At 43.4% G+C, this 14,817-nt stretch overlaps 1 protein-coding gene across 1 annotated transcript in view; it reads left to right on the forward strand.

Annotated features, from left to right (window-relative positions):
• Positions 1-10,648: 10,648 nt before the first annotated feature.
• CRLF3 (cytokine receptor like factor 3) overlaps positions 10,649-14,817 on the forward strand; it is a 35,188-nt gene continuing 31,019 nt past the window's right edge. The window contains exon 1 of the mRNA XM_063111989.1: positions 10,649-10,835. Coding sequence (XP_062968059.1) covers positions 10,707-10,835 — 129 coding nt within the window. The 5' untranslated portion in view covers positions 10,649-10,706. The remainder of the gene's footprint in view (positions 10,836-14,817) is intronic.

Consider the following 14,817-nt stretch of genomic DNA (forward strand, 5'->3'; position numbering starts at 1 on the left):
GCCAAAAAGCAAAACAAAAAAAAAGTTTACATACATATCTGTATCCATAGGAAAATCTTTAGTTTTGTTTTTATTTACATAAAAGGTTAACACTGTAAATATCACTCAGCAATGTGCTTTTTCACTTAACATCATTCTCAAGACCCATCCATGATACATGTAGAACTGATTCATTCACTTCTTTCCTGAGCATTCATGCAATTATGCACCATGTTTTATTTATCCATTTCCTCGGTTATGAAAACTTAGGTAGTCTCCGATCTCCTGTTATTCAAACAATGAGTCAATAACAGTCTTCTCCATGTCTCCTTGAACACATGTAATGTTTCTCTAGGATACACATTTGAAGGTGGAATTGCTGGGTTATAGGGTATGTCTCTAGTTCTTTTTATTCTTCTGAATTACAAAGCATTTAAACTACATTGAGTTGTTAAGAATTTGTGCTGAGTTTATCTTCAGATATGTAGTTAGTATTTTACTCAACCCTTATTTAGGAGGTCATGGCATTTATCTTAAATAAACTCTCACATTTTGTAAAGCAATTTAGAGCTTATGTTGTGCCCATGTCGTATTAGATTATTGTCCTAATCTGGCTAGCCCCTGCTTTTATTTATTTATTTTTTAAAGTTTATTTATTTATTAATATTATTATTTTTTTTTTTTAACATTCTGTGATGTTATGGAGCAGCTGGGGGGGAGGTAGAGAGGGGAAAGGGGAAGGAAATAGGGTGGAAAAGGAGGAAGAAGTACGGATGGAGGCCTGTGACACCCCCCCATTCCTGCATGGGAGACCAGTGGTCTTCCAGCGGTGGCCTGGTCTTTGCTGAGCTTGGTGCAGATGTCATAGGGATGTGGATAAAGCCCTCACCATCCCCCTACACACACTGCCCCAGCTCAGGAGCCCAGGGAGCTTCCTGCAGAGGCTTGATGGTTGTCACTGGGCTGGTTGCGGGGGCATGGCTGAGGCCCCCAGCCCTCCCCCATCCCTGGCTTAGTAGCCCAGGGAACTTCTGGTCCTTCTAGGTGTTATAGGTGTTCTTTGGTGATGTGAGACCTTTACTAATTAATATCAAACTTTGTCTCTGGTCTGTGGGTATTTTGTTTTTTCTTTTAGTTCTGTGTTGGATTATGTGCTGTTCCCACCACTTAAACTCTGCACCAGAACTAATTTATTGTCCTTTGGTTACTTCTGAAATGGGGGAACTTCCTGTGGGGACCAGCACATGAGCCCTGTAGTTGAGCTAAATTGCTGCTTTGCTGCTGATTCTTTCGGAGAGGCATTTTGTGCAGCTCAGGTTTTAATGGTTCACTTTATAGGTACTTCCAGCTCTGGAGAGATCCAGTGCACCTGGGTTGTGTAGAAACTCTGGTCTGGGCTTGAGTCTTTTCATCAAACTGCACTCCATGCAATTCTATATTCCTGACCAGTCTCCTCTGAGTGGTCCTTTGCTGATAGGGGTGCAGATCAGCTGTCCTTGCTGTGTCCCAGTGTTCTCTCTGTGGGCCCATCACCCCCACCACCTGTGCTGCAAACACTTCCCATGGGTCGGACCCTGTGCCAGTCCCTTGCGATGATTCACCGGCCTCTGAGTGGCTCCTTTTATCCAGTTGTTGTGGCTCCTCACTCCTATGTGGGTCCACAGGAAACCTATTAGTGGTCTTGCTGGCCTGGGGGCCACTAAGTCCCTCTTCTCCCCTGCTGCCTCCAAGCAACTTCATCCAAAGGGTACAGCTGTGGCTTTTGCCAACTCCTGCTCTGTGCACTCAGCAGCTCCATCCTTGAAGCGGCTGAGGCTCAAATCGGTCAGAGCAGTTCTTTCTTTCTCTCATCGTGGCTTCTCCTGCCTTCATACACTCCGTAAGTCTCTCCTCCTCTTCCCCTGAGCTCTAGCAGCCCCAGCTTGGCTGTCATTGCTTTTTAATAGTTGTAAATTGGTTGATTTGTGGGAGAGAGTGATGCTGGGGACCATCTATTCCTCCATCTTGACTGGAATGCCCCTACTTTAAAAAATTATTAACTTTTATATTTATCAGAGTAATGCCTGCACTTGATTAAAAATGTCAAAGAACATTATGAAACTTACTGTCAAAAAAACAGCTGATGGGCCGAGCCCGTGGCGCACTCGGGAGAGTGCGGCGCTGGGAGCACGGCGATGCTCCTGCCGCGGGTTCGGATCCTATATAGGAATGGCCGGTGCACTCACTGGCTGAGTGCCGGTCACAAAAAAGACCAAAAAAAAAAAAAAAAAAAAATCAGCTCAGTGTCATACCTCAGGTCTATATACCAGGGGCAGCTACTTTAAAAACTCTTCTAGCACTAAAAATATCTCCTTATTTTTAAATATCATAACATGCTTGTAAGCTATTTTTTGACTTAACAATTTTAAACAGTATTGATTAATGCCCTGTTATGGTGATTAAGGATTTAACTCTCTTATAATACCACCCTTTACACTTCCTCTCCTCCCATCTTATGAACAGGTAAATAAATAAGCACATTGCAGTATACCCATAATACTACTCAGCAACAAAAAGAAATGAACTATTATACATGTGCAAAAACATAGATGAATCCGAAAATCCTATACTGGGTGAAAGAAGCCAGATGAAAAAAGAGTACATACTATGATTACATTTATGTAAAATTCTAGAAAATGCAAGCTAATCTGTAATGACAGAAAACAAATTAATGGTTGCCTGGGTTCAGGGGTTGAAGAAAGGATAGATTACAAAAAGAATGGATTAGGAGGAAACTTTGGCAGATAGGTGATGGACATGTTCACTATCTTGATTATGGTGATGGTTCTACAGGTATCCATGTAAAAGTTCATCAGATTGTGTACTTTATAAGAAGTTTATTGCACATCAGTGATACTCAATAAAGGTGTAATTAAAAAAAAAAAGCTGGTTGAAGTTTTTCTGTATGGGTGGGGCTTACTAGTGGGCTTTACTGTAGGATGACCAGGAGATGAGCTGGCATTTTCACTGGGGAACTTCCCAATGTTAAATGAGGAGGCCTAGGGCCAGCCCATGTCCTCCGGTTCGGATCCCTATATAGGGATGGCTGGTTAGCTCACTTGGAAGAGCGTTACCAGTCATCTTTAAATAAATAAATAAGTACATATATACATATATATATACATACATACATACATACATACAAACTAAATTAATTAATTAATTAAAAAATTAAAAATTAAAAAAAGGATAAAAAAAATAAAAGAGGGCCGGCCCGTGGCTCACTCGGGAGAGTGTGGTGCTGATAACACCAAGGCCACGGGTTCAGATCCCTATATAGGGATGGCCGGTTGGCTCACTGGGTGAGCGTGGTGCTGACAACACCAAGTCAAGGGTTAAGATCCCCTTACTGGTCATCTTAAGAAAAAAAAAAAAAGAGGCCTTTTCCCTGGGACCATTCAGTTTCTCCTCAAATCTCTTGGGAGGGGGAGCAATTATATCTCTTGCAGTTTGGTAGAAGCAATGGGGATATGTCACCCAACTGCATGGAATAGGGCAATGGATCTGGAGATCTAACTTTAATATTAACCTTTTTTCAGTCTCACACCTCTATCTATCCATCCATCCATCCATCACATAAATACTATTGAGTGCCTGCTATAAGCCAGCTGTGAACAAAGCATCTGTAAACAAAACAGACAAAAATTGCTGTTTCTGCAGTTTATATGAATATTATAGCTAGAAGAGACAAGTCATAAAAATAATAATATATATGGTATGATAGAAAGGGATAAATAGTGAGGAGAAAATAATGCAGGAACTGGGATAAGGAAAGGAATGTCAGACAGGGATTGCAGTTTTTAAAAGTGGCTAAGGATATATCTGGGCCTCCTAGTCTGAGTTTCTCAGGAGTCTTCCAGAAGAGTTGGTGCAATTCTGAATGGTTCTCCATTTGTGGTTTAGGATGTAACTTCCTTCAGTTGGCTGGGGCCATTGTTACTCCTTCATTCACTTTCCACTTTCCAAAAAATTTTGGAGCTCTCTGGTGATCTTTTGTATCCTCTCCTGTTCTAACTTGTCTGTAATCCAGTTTTAAATTCCTTTATTATTGTGTAGTGGGGTTTTGGAAGGGAAAGGAGAGGAACACATGTGACCAAACCAAGAAAAGCCTAGACTCAGCTCAGGGTTCACCTTCTCCAAGAAACCATCCATTGTACTTCCACCCATCCACTTTGCCTCAGGCTATAATTTGTGACAGGTCTCTGTGCTTCAATAATAGGAGAACACTCATTGCACTCAATGCATTATATTATAAATTCCTGCTTAGTTGTATGTTGCCCCTGCTGGGCTATGAAGGCCAATACTAGGTCTCATGTCTGTTTTGACTCCCAGCACCTAGCACAGAGCAAGACACACTTACCCTGTGCTCTTTAAACATTCTATAAATAAATGTGTGCTTTTACATGGCCTTATTATTCAGCCTTTATGCCAGCCCGGTGAAGACGACATTTATCTGATTGTCAATTTATAGAAGTAGAAACCGTAGCTCAGAGATGTTTCCAAAATTGCAGTGTTTAGCCACGTCTCCTGACTTCAGTGCTTTTTTTGTAATGACACATTGTAGTCAGTACCAGGTGAAAAAGTGGAAGATGCCATTTTCTCCCCAACATTATATCCCCTTCTCTTGATAACCATCAGTGTTGTCATTCTGGTATCCACACTTCCGCCCCCAACCTGGCCCTTGTACTTGGGGAAAGCTAATTCTACCCCTTGGCTGTGGATCTACCTAAACTAATCTATATAACCCTGTCTTCTGGCCACAGTTTTTGGTTCAAAGGGGGACATGTGACCTAGTTTGGTTGAAGGAGACATTCCAGGAGACTTCTCTGTGCCTTTGGGAGATAAGCATGTTTGTACTACTGAGATAGTTCTGGGAAGGAGTCCTTTCACTCCTTCAAGATGGTGTGTGAGATCAAACAGCCTTAAAATAAGATGATAGCACAAAGTCAGAGAACAGAGTTGGGAAGCCTGACCTCTGAATCAAACTAATCTTAAAGCCAGTAAATCCTCTTCAAGGTAGTTTGAGTTGAGTTTTCTGTAACTTGCCACTGAAGATATCCAAAAAGATACAAGATGGAAGGAAGGCGCAGATAGGAAAACTAGGGAAACTCAAGGTGTAATTGACTCATGTAAAAGATGTAAAAATATACTAAAGATATTTAGGAACATTCTGAATAAATCAAGAAGCCACTGAGGTAGACTGAGGAAAGACTGGCAAAAATAAAATGTATTAACAAAGGTTTATTCTCAGCCTTTACTCTTAATCTCCCAACGTACCAACAAAGGGGAATTTTCCCTTCACCTGCTCACCTTCAAGTTGTCTTCAACTTGGCTCCCAAGTTTCTGTGATACAGATAAAAGAAAAGACTAAACAGGCAGATGGGAAGGGGGAAGCTGGGTACTGGGAAGTTTGAATTGAGTAGAAAGTAAGGGATGGAGGGAGAGAGAAACTCCAGAGCACTGTTGAAGAATAAGAGAATGAAAGTGGAGAAGAGGATATTAAGAAAAGTTTCAGGCCAGCCCGTGGCTCACTTTGGAGCATGTGGTGCTGATAACACCAAGGCCAACGGTTTCGATCCCTATATAGGGGTGTCCAGTTAGCTCACTTGGGAGAGTGTGGTGCTGACAACACCAAGTCAAGGGTTAAGATCCCCTTACTGGTCATCTTTAAAAAAAAAAAGAAAAGAAAAAGTTTCTATGACATGAATTGGAGACTGCCAGGAGATACGACAATTCAATGCAATAGATGATTGTGGACTGGAACCATTTGCTATAAAGGACATCATTGGGACAATTGATTACTTGAATGGGGGTCTGAGGATTAGATGGTAATAAAGTATCAGTGTTAAAATCCTGTTTTTGATGGTTGCATTGTGGCTTTGTAGGAAGATGTACTTGTAGGATGTTGGCAACTTACTCTCAAATGGTTTATTTAGGAAAAAAATTTGCACTGTACTTGCAACTTTTCTGTAAGGTTGAGATTTCTATAAATTTGAAAATTATAGAAATAAGTTTATAGAAATAAAAAATTTAAATTTATAGCATTAGTGAAAAATTTTAAGACATAAGTCAAGATTGGAATTATCTCAATTATTTTTGGTTGTTGGACGGTATTTCTTTGTTTAAGTTGTTATTCAAAATCTAGATCCTAAGACTTACTTAATGTAGCCAGTTGATTCTAATGAATGTGTTAATGCTTAAGCATACAAAAAGGGGAGTCAGAGAGCAAAAAATTGTCAGTATGTGTCCAGTATGTGCCCATCTAGGAGCTTTCTGAGAAGAGGTTGGAGAGAGGAGAGGGGAAGACTTTGCTAACCAGATGATTAAAATATCTGGACTGTATGATGTTTTCCAAACAAATCTCTGGTTACACCTTGATTTTCCAGCTCTTCAAATCTTATTTTACCCCATGCTCCATCTATCCTATGTATATTCATTTAACTGAACAAATATTTATTGAGAATTTACTATATGCCAAGCCCAACCTTACCTTAAGACAGACCCAAGTTCCACCTCTGTATCATTTATCTTCCTAAAACATTGTTTTGCAAATGATACTTACTGCACATGCAAAAACCTTTAATGTATACTAACTAAAGTCAAAACTTCTTAACTTGAACTCCATGGCCCTTACTCTTCTTTCAGCTCATCTCCTAACGTATTATTCAGTTCTACCTCCCCAGCCAAACCGGTCTACTCCTTCTTTATCAAACAATCCACTTATATTTCTTCTTTTTTTTTTTTAAAGAAAATGTAATTTTATTAATATTATTTTTACATTCTAGGATGTTGTTGTGGAGCAGTTGGGAGGGAGAAGGAAAGGGGAAGGGAATGGGATGGAAGAGGGAGGGAGGAGGAGGGGCGGGATTGAGGCATGTGGCACCCCCTCATTCCCACAGGGGGGCTTCCGGAGGTGGCTTGGTCATTGCCAGGCTGGTTGCAGATATCAAGGGGGTGTGGCAACAGCCCTCGCCTCCCAATGACCCAGCTCAGGAACCCAGGGCTCTTCTTGCTGCCGCTTGTTGGTTGCTGCCAGGCTGGCTGTGGGTGTCGGGGGTAGGGGGGTTACGGCTAAGGCCCAAGGCTCCCCACCGCTCTGGCTCCAGAGTGCAGGAACATCCTGCAGCGGCTAGGTAGTCTTCGCTGGACTGGCTGCGCATGTGTGGGGGGGTTGGCCTGGCTGCACGTGTGTGGGGGGGTTGACCGAGGCCCAAGGTCCCCCACCACCCTGACTGGGAGAGCCCGGGGCTCTTTCTGTCGCAGCTCTGGTGGTTGCTACTGGGCTGGCTGCGCATGTGGGGGGCGGGGGCGGCGTGGCCGAGGCCCTCATCCCCCACCCTTGGGATTGGTTGCGGGTGTCAGGGGCATTGCTGAGGGGGGCCTTCCCGCTTTCTGGCTTAGTAGCCCAGGGGATCTCTGGTCCTTCTAGGTGTTATAGGTGCTTTTGGGTGAAATGAGACCTTTACTACTTAATATCAAACTTTGTCTCTGGGTTGCGGGTACTTTGCTTTTTCTTTCATTTCTGTGTTGGTTCTGTGCTGTTCCCACCATTTAAACTCTGTACTGGAACTAATTTGTTGTCCTTTGCTAACTTCTAAAATGGGGGAACTTCCTGTACCGACCAGTACTTGTGCGTGGTTGAGCTAGATTGCTGCTGCTGATTCTCTAGGGAAGACTTTTTTTGCAGCTCAGGTTTTAATGGTTGACTTTATAGGTACTTCCAGCTCTCAAGAGATCTGGTGCACCTGGGTTGTGTAGAAATTCTGTTCTGGGCTTGAGTCTTTTCATCAAACTGCACCCCATGCAATTTTGCACTCCTGACCAGTCTCCTCTGAGTGGTCCTTTGCTGATAGGGGTGCAGATCAGCTGTCCTTGCTGTGTCCCAGTGTTTTCCTGGTGGGCCCATCTCCCCCATCACCTGTGCCACAAACACTTCCCGTGGGAAGGGCCGTGTGCTGGTCCCTTGCAGTGACATACCAGCCTCTGAGTGGCTCTTATTTTTCAGTTGTTGTGGCACCTCGCTCCTGTGTGGGTCCATGAGAACCCTATTAGTGGTCTTGCTGGTCTGGGGGCCACCAAGGCCCTCTTCTCCCCTTCTGCCTCCAAACAACTCCATCTGAAGGGCACAGCTGCAGCTTTTGCCAGCTCCTGCTCTGTGCGCTCAGCAGCTCCAGCCTGGAAGCAGCCAGGGCTCCAAATGGTTGAAGTGGTTTTTTCTTTCTCTCATCATGGCTTCTCCCACCTTCATGCACTCTGTAGGTCTCTCCTCCTCTTCCCCTAAGCTCTAGCAGCACCAGCTTGGCTGTTGTTGCTTTTTTATAGTTGTAAATTGGTTGATTTGTGGGTGTTGGTAAAATAGAATAATTTAATCAGGTCCCCTCGCTTTAGGCCCAGTTGGGGGTGGTGTGGCACATTCTTTGTAAGCAAGTTGTATGTGGGTGGAGTTAGTGGCATGAGTGGTACCACGGCTTGGCTGACATTGACTGCCTTGGGCGTATGCTGCGCAGGCCATGCTCTCCAACCTATGGCTTCCAAAGACCTCTTTCCCCCACCCTTGGGATTGGTTGCAGGTGTCAGGGGCATTGCTGAGGTCCCCGACCCTCATAGACCTAGCTCATAGACCTGCGTGTGAGGGGTCTGGTGGCCCAGCCTGGTGTGTGAAGGGTTTATGTCCCAGTCTGGAACGGGCTTGAGGGGTCTGTGAGCACCAGACCCAGCCTTAGCTTGACAATTGGCCCAGTCAGCAGGAGTATGGGCAGGTAAAAGAGTGCAGCAGTTGGCATCATGAGCAGGATTATGGGCAGGTAAAAGAGCATGACAATTGGCATAGTTGGCAGGATTCTGACATTAGCCCTAGCATGACAGTAGGGAGAGAGTGACTCTGGGGACCGTCTATTCTGCCATCTTGACAGGAAGCCTCTCCACTTACATTTCTATCTCCATGTCCTTATACTCTTTGCCATTTAGTTTGTCCTACCTAGGGTGCCTTTCCCTACTCTTTTTTGTTTAGTTAATAAAACCTTCATTCATGGGGCTGGCCCGTGGCTCACTCGGGTGAGTGTGGTTCTGATAATGCCAAGGCCACAGGTTCGGATCCCATATAGGGATGGCCGGTTAGCTCACTGGGTGAGCGTGGTGCTGACAACACCAAGTCAAGGGTTAAGATCCCCTGGGCCGAGCCCGTGGCGCACTTGGTAGAGTGCTGCGCTGGCAGTGCGGCGACGCTCCCGCCGCGGGTTCGGATCCTATATAGGACTGACCGGTGCCCTCACTGGCTGAGTGCCGGTCACGAAAAAACGACAAAAAAAAAAAAAAAAAAAAAGATCCCCTTACCGGTCATCTTTAAAAAAATAAAATAAAATAAAATAAAACCTTCATTCATTCAACAGATATTTATTGAGTACTTACTAAGTGACAGACTTCACTTTGTCTTCTGGATAAAGCTAATTTCCATTTTCTCCACAAGAGCTTCCCTTTTCTAATTTCTCTATGTCTTTTCTAATTTTCTCTGTGTCTGGTTCCAAGTGTCTTTTTCTTAGCACAAGAAAATGTGGTAGAAAGAGCCTTAGTCTGGCCCAAAAAAACTGGATCTAGCCTCTGGTAATGATTCATTGTGTAACCCTGAGCAAATCATGTTCTATATCTGGGCCTGGCTGCAGCAACTTTCAGCTCTGACATCCTAGGCTAGAGATCACAAAACTATGGCCTAGGGTCCAAATCCAACCCACCATCTGTATTTTGTATGCTTGTCAAGGAAAGAATTGTGAAAAAAATGTAAATACTGTTTACTATTTTGTGGCATGTGAAGATTATACAAAACTCAAATTTTAGTGGCTATAAGGTTTTATTGCACATGGTCATACATATTTACTTACTTTAAATTTATTTTATTTATTTTTTTATGGCTGGCCGGTATGGGGATCTGAACACGTGACCTTGTTGTTGTAAGGCTGCGCTCTCACAGAGCTAACCAGCCAGCCCCATTTACTTGCTATGTTGCAATAGAGACCTTATGGCCCGCCAAACCCAAAATATTTACTACCTGGCCCTTACAGAAAAAATTTGCCAACACCCGGCTAGGACGTGTCAGGATTGCTGTACTGCTGGTCATCACATAAGCCTCTGTCTTGGCTCCCTCATTAGACTATGAGCTTCTGGGTCATGGCGTCTGGGTCTTCGTAACCTCCAGAAATACCTGCCGGTGCTAGGAGGCTCATTTACTCGGCAGATAGTACAACGACGATTTAAAAACCAGGGCTCTGGTGTCAGATTTGGGTTCAAATTCTGCGGCTTGGGAAAGTCGATTCCCCTCTCTGTCCCTCAATTTCCTCTTCTGGGCAATGGATGTACCAGCAGGGATGTAAGTGGGGCCAGAATGAAATGAGATGTGGGAAGCACTGAGCGAGATGCTAGTTATTAATCTTGTCCTGCCTCCACACGTTTCTAGAGGAAGCACCCAGGGCTTCAATGTCGGGAGCTGTGCCAGAGGCCGGTGAGCCGCTAGGCGGGCGGCGCTAGGACCCGGACGCGGCGTGCTCGAGGCGCTGCCGCGCGGCCGTCAATCAAAGCCACTGTGGGGTGGGGCGGGGCGGGGCGCGGCTGGGCGGTGCTTCCGCTTGCGAGGGGCCGCTCGGCGGCACCCGGCACAGTTGGGACCTGGTATCCGCAGCCGTTTGCCGCGCGTCCCTATGAGGGGGGCGATGGAGCTGGAGCCAGAGCTGCTGCTGCAGGAGGCCCGCGAGAACGTGGAGGCGGCGCAGAGCTACCGGCGGGAACTGGGCCACCGGCTGCAGGGGCTGCGGGAGGCGCGGAGGCAGGTCGGAGGGCCGGGCCCGCGGGGGCGCTGTGGGCCCTGGGGAGGGCGCGGGGTGCCGCGCGGCGGCCGAGGGCTGTGAGGGCTCCGAGGGCGGGGAGTGTCCGAGTATTCTGAAGGGAGAAGGGAAGAGGCTCCGAAGGTGAAAGGAGATCTAGTAGGGTCTGGAAATGGGGGAGGTGGCACTTGGGGGAGTGTTAAGGGGAAGACAAGTTTGGGGGATCAAGGAGGAGTGTGAGGAGCGTTCCCCAAACTGTGGCAGTGATGGGAACTGGTGGTGTCTGAGGTTGGGGAGAGTGGGCGACCAGAGCAAAATCCGAGGGGATCGTAGAGAGTAGTGGTGACTCAAGAGAGTTGGGGGAGGTGGAGATTGTTTGGGAAAACTTGCAGCCGATAAAGGTTGATTTTAGAGAGCCTGAGGAAAATGTGGGGCAGTGACCTGGGGAGAACTAATAGTGGAGACAAAATGGGTATTGGAAGAGGAGGAATGAGGAGAGAGAGGGGGAGAGAGGATTGAGAAGCAATTAGCGTTAACACTAAATGAATGAAGTTAATGCCTGAATAACGTCTCCTATGATCTTGAATGCATTTTTAAAAAATCGTTTAAAGTAATTCCATTCTAGATGGCTTAGAATTGAAGGTGAAGGGAAACTCTATTGGAAGGTCAGAAGAAAATGGAATGCTTGAGGGAGGGAATACAAAGGCGTAGGAAAATGGAAAAACAGATTTAAAGAGAGAAGGGCTAAATATACTTTCAAGTGGTGCAGTTATCTGTTCCATGGGGAAAGGGTTATCAAAGATATAGGAAAGCCGTATGTTTTTTCTACACCCTCAAACATACACAGAAAAAGATATAACCTATTGCTAGTGTGTGATAAGACAGATCATCCTCAGGCTACTGTTAACGTAAGTGCTTAATAAATGCTTTTTGAGTGAGTGGGATTCCATCTGAATTTCTCTGGGTCACACTTGATATTAGTCTGTATTGTCATCCTAGTAACTCCCATGCTGTACAGTGGCAGAATAGTGCTGGGATATCAGTGTCTTTGAATATTCTCATCATTAAGAATACTCAGCATGTTTCGGGGTTTATATCTTTTAAAGCCCTTGTACAGTTGGTGTAGGCCAGGCATCATTGGCATTTTAGTAGCAAAACTAGGAGCAAAATCTAGATATGATAATCCTGAGTTGGCGAATACTTTCCAAGGCCTTCCAATGTACTCATCTCAATTTGCCTTTCAAAACACCTGCATTATTTCTTCTGCTATTTTGTTTGTTTGTTTTGGCGGCTATCTAGTACAGGGATCCCAACCCTTGACCTTGGTGCTATCAGCATCGTGCTCTCCTAAGTGAGCTAACCAGCCAGCCCTCCTTCTGCTATTTTGAAATAAGCATTCTAAATGTAGGACATTGTTTAAAAATAAAGAGATTAAAATACCTCTTATTATATGACTAACATTTCAGCCAGTTAAGATATCTTATGTATGAGCATGACTGTTGTTTAATTCTGCATCAGCAATTAAGAAGCAGTAAAGTTGACACTAAATGAATGAGGTTAGCACCTGGAATAGTACTTATTTATTTCTCATGTGATACTGGATGCATTAAAAAAAATTTAGTGTGATGCAATCCTAGATGGTTTGGTATTCAATTTCCAAACCTACAGTCTTTTAAGTTTTATATCCAATAATTTAAATACAGGACATACTTTCCTATAATTTAGTGTAGTTTAGTATGGGTTTTTGTTTTAAGGCCCCTTGTCTCTGGCTTGAGGCAGAACACACTGAAAGAACGTCTGTCATGGTTAAGTTCTGATGACATTGCCTTCTGACTAGACTGAGTGATAGTGTAGTTCTCTTTTGTGAACCAGAATGTGGTTTGTGCCAATGCCAGTTATAACATCGTCTGTCCTCAAAGCTAATTCTAGTGGATTGTGCATGTTTGGGTTTGTAGACTAAGTCCTCTGTCAACTTGCATTTTAAAGAAGGCCTATGTTGGGCCGGCTCGTGGCTCACTTGGGAGAATGTGGTGCTGACAACACCAAGTCAAGGGTTAAGATCCCCTTACCGGTCATCTTTTTGATTTTTTTTAAAAAAAGGCCTATGTTATGAAAATATTATTAAAATAAGCAGCTGATTTTGTTTGGTGATTAGGGTATTTTTAGGGTCCCAGTCATTTTCAGAATAACTATATAAAATATATGATACTTTAGACAAAGATTTTATATGGGGGAAGGACAAGAAGAGCAGAGAGGAAGGGATACTACACTTTGTGTATATTTTTTACACACTGATTTTATTTCCTTTTTGGTATATGATTTTTTAAGTGAGATGTAATTCACATACCATAAAATTCATGCCTCAAAGTATACAATTTAGCAGTTTTTAGTATTTTTAAAAAATTGTTCAACCGTCACCACTATCTAATTCCAGAACATTTTTATCACCCCAAAAAGAAATCCCATACCCCTTAGCGGTCACTCTCTCTATCCCCTGGCAAACACTAAACTACTTTCTGTCACTATGGATTTGCCTATTCTGGACATTTAATATAAATGGAATCATTGCCATTTGTGACAGACTTCTTTCACTTAGTATAATGTTTTCAGGGTTCATCCTTGTGGTAACATGTATTAGCACTTCAGTCTTTTTTATGGCTGAATAATATTTGTTGTGTGGATATACCACATTTTATTTATCCATTCATCAATTGCTGGGTTATTACCATTTATTGACTATTATGAATAATGCTGCTACGAATATTTGTGTACAGCTTTTTGTGTGGACATGTTTTCAGTTCTTTTAGAATACACCAGCAATTGCTGGATCACATGGAAATTCTTTGTTTAACTTTTTTCAGGAACTCTTGCATACTTTTTATCTTTGCTTTTGTTTCTTACCCATTGAAAATCTCTCATGAAATTTGTCTTGTGTTAAGAAATCACGGGTATGAAAGTCTAGAAGGAAGAATAAAAATGTTTTTAAGTTATTCTGTCAAAACAACTGCCAACATGCAGCAGATTCTCCTCTTGTGGTTAAGTTTAAGCCCTACCCTCCGTTTTCAGAGAAAAGGAAGTTCTGTGTAGGAATGCAAGGGCTTTATGTAACTCTTACTGTTTGAATAAGTTAAAGGCTAGAGAGATGTTTGTTGTCTTCAGGAAATCAGATAATGTTTACAGCCAACCTGTCGTAACTGATGTTGAAATCATTACGAATAGTTCTATATAGCTCCCTGGAATCCTTGGTACTAAGATGGAAATACCAAAGAAATTAACTCCCACTCTCTTTGAATATTCATTTGTTCATTCACTCAATAAATATTTATTGGGCGCCTACTGTAGGTCAGAGGTACTTCTAGGTCTTAGATACTGTGGTCAGCGAAATAGACAACTGTCCTCATGGATTAACTCTTTTCCTTTGGTGGCTGATCTTTATGTTATTACCCCTAAAAACAAAACAAATAAGAAAAATCTAAGTTCTGTGTATTCGTTTTTATTTATTTATTTATTTATTTTTAAAAGATGACCGGTAAGGGGATCTTAACCCTTGACTTGGTGTTGTCAGCACCACACTCACCCAGTGAGCCAACCGGCCATCCCTATATGGGATCCGAACCCGTAGCCTTGGTGCTATCAGCACCGTACTCTCCCGAGTGAGCCATGGGCCGGCCCTGTGTATTCGTTTTGAGAATTCACTCCCATTATGTTTTTCACCGCCCTGTGTATTCGTTTTTAGATTTCACTCCCATTATGTTTTTCACCACTATTTCTATAGCACTGGCTTTTCTGCTTGTTCTAAGTAGAGATAACTGATTAAGATGTCAAATAGACAGGCCTCACAGAGTGGCACTACCTTGGTGACATTACCACAGTCCACAGCCTGGTCCAAAAATTCCATCTTTGTATGTTATCAAAGGGAGATTAGTTTGAGGCACTGGGGGCGCCTACAATGAGAAACGCCAGTATTTTAGTCTGTGTGCAGTTATAG

The sequence above is a fragment of the Cynocephalus volans genome, chromosome 10, assembly GCF_027409185.1.
Source record: "Cynocephalus volans isolate mCynVol1 chromosome 10, mCynVol1.pri, whole genome shotgun sequence".
Taxonomy (NCBI): domain Eukaryota; kingdom Metazoa; phylum Chordata; class Mammalia; order Dermoptera; family Cynocephalidae; genus Cynocephalus; species Cynocephalus volans.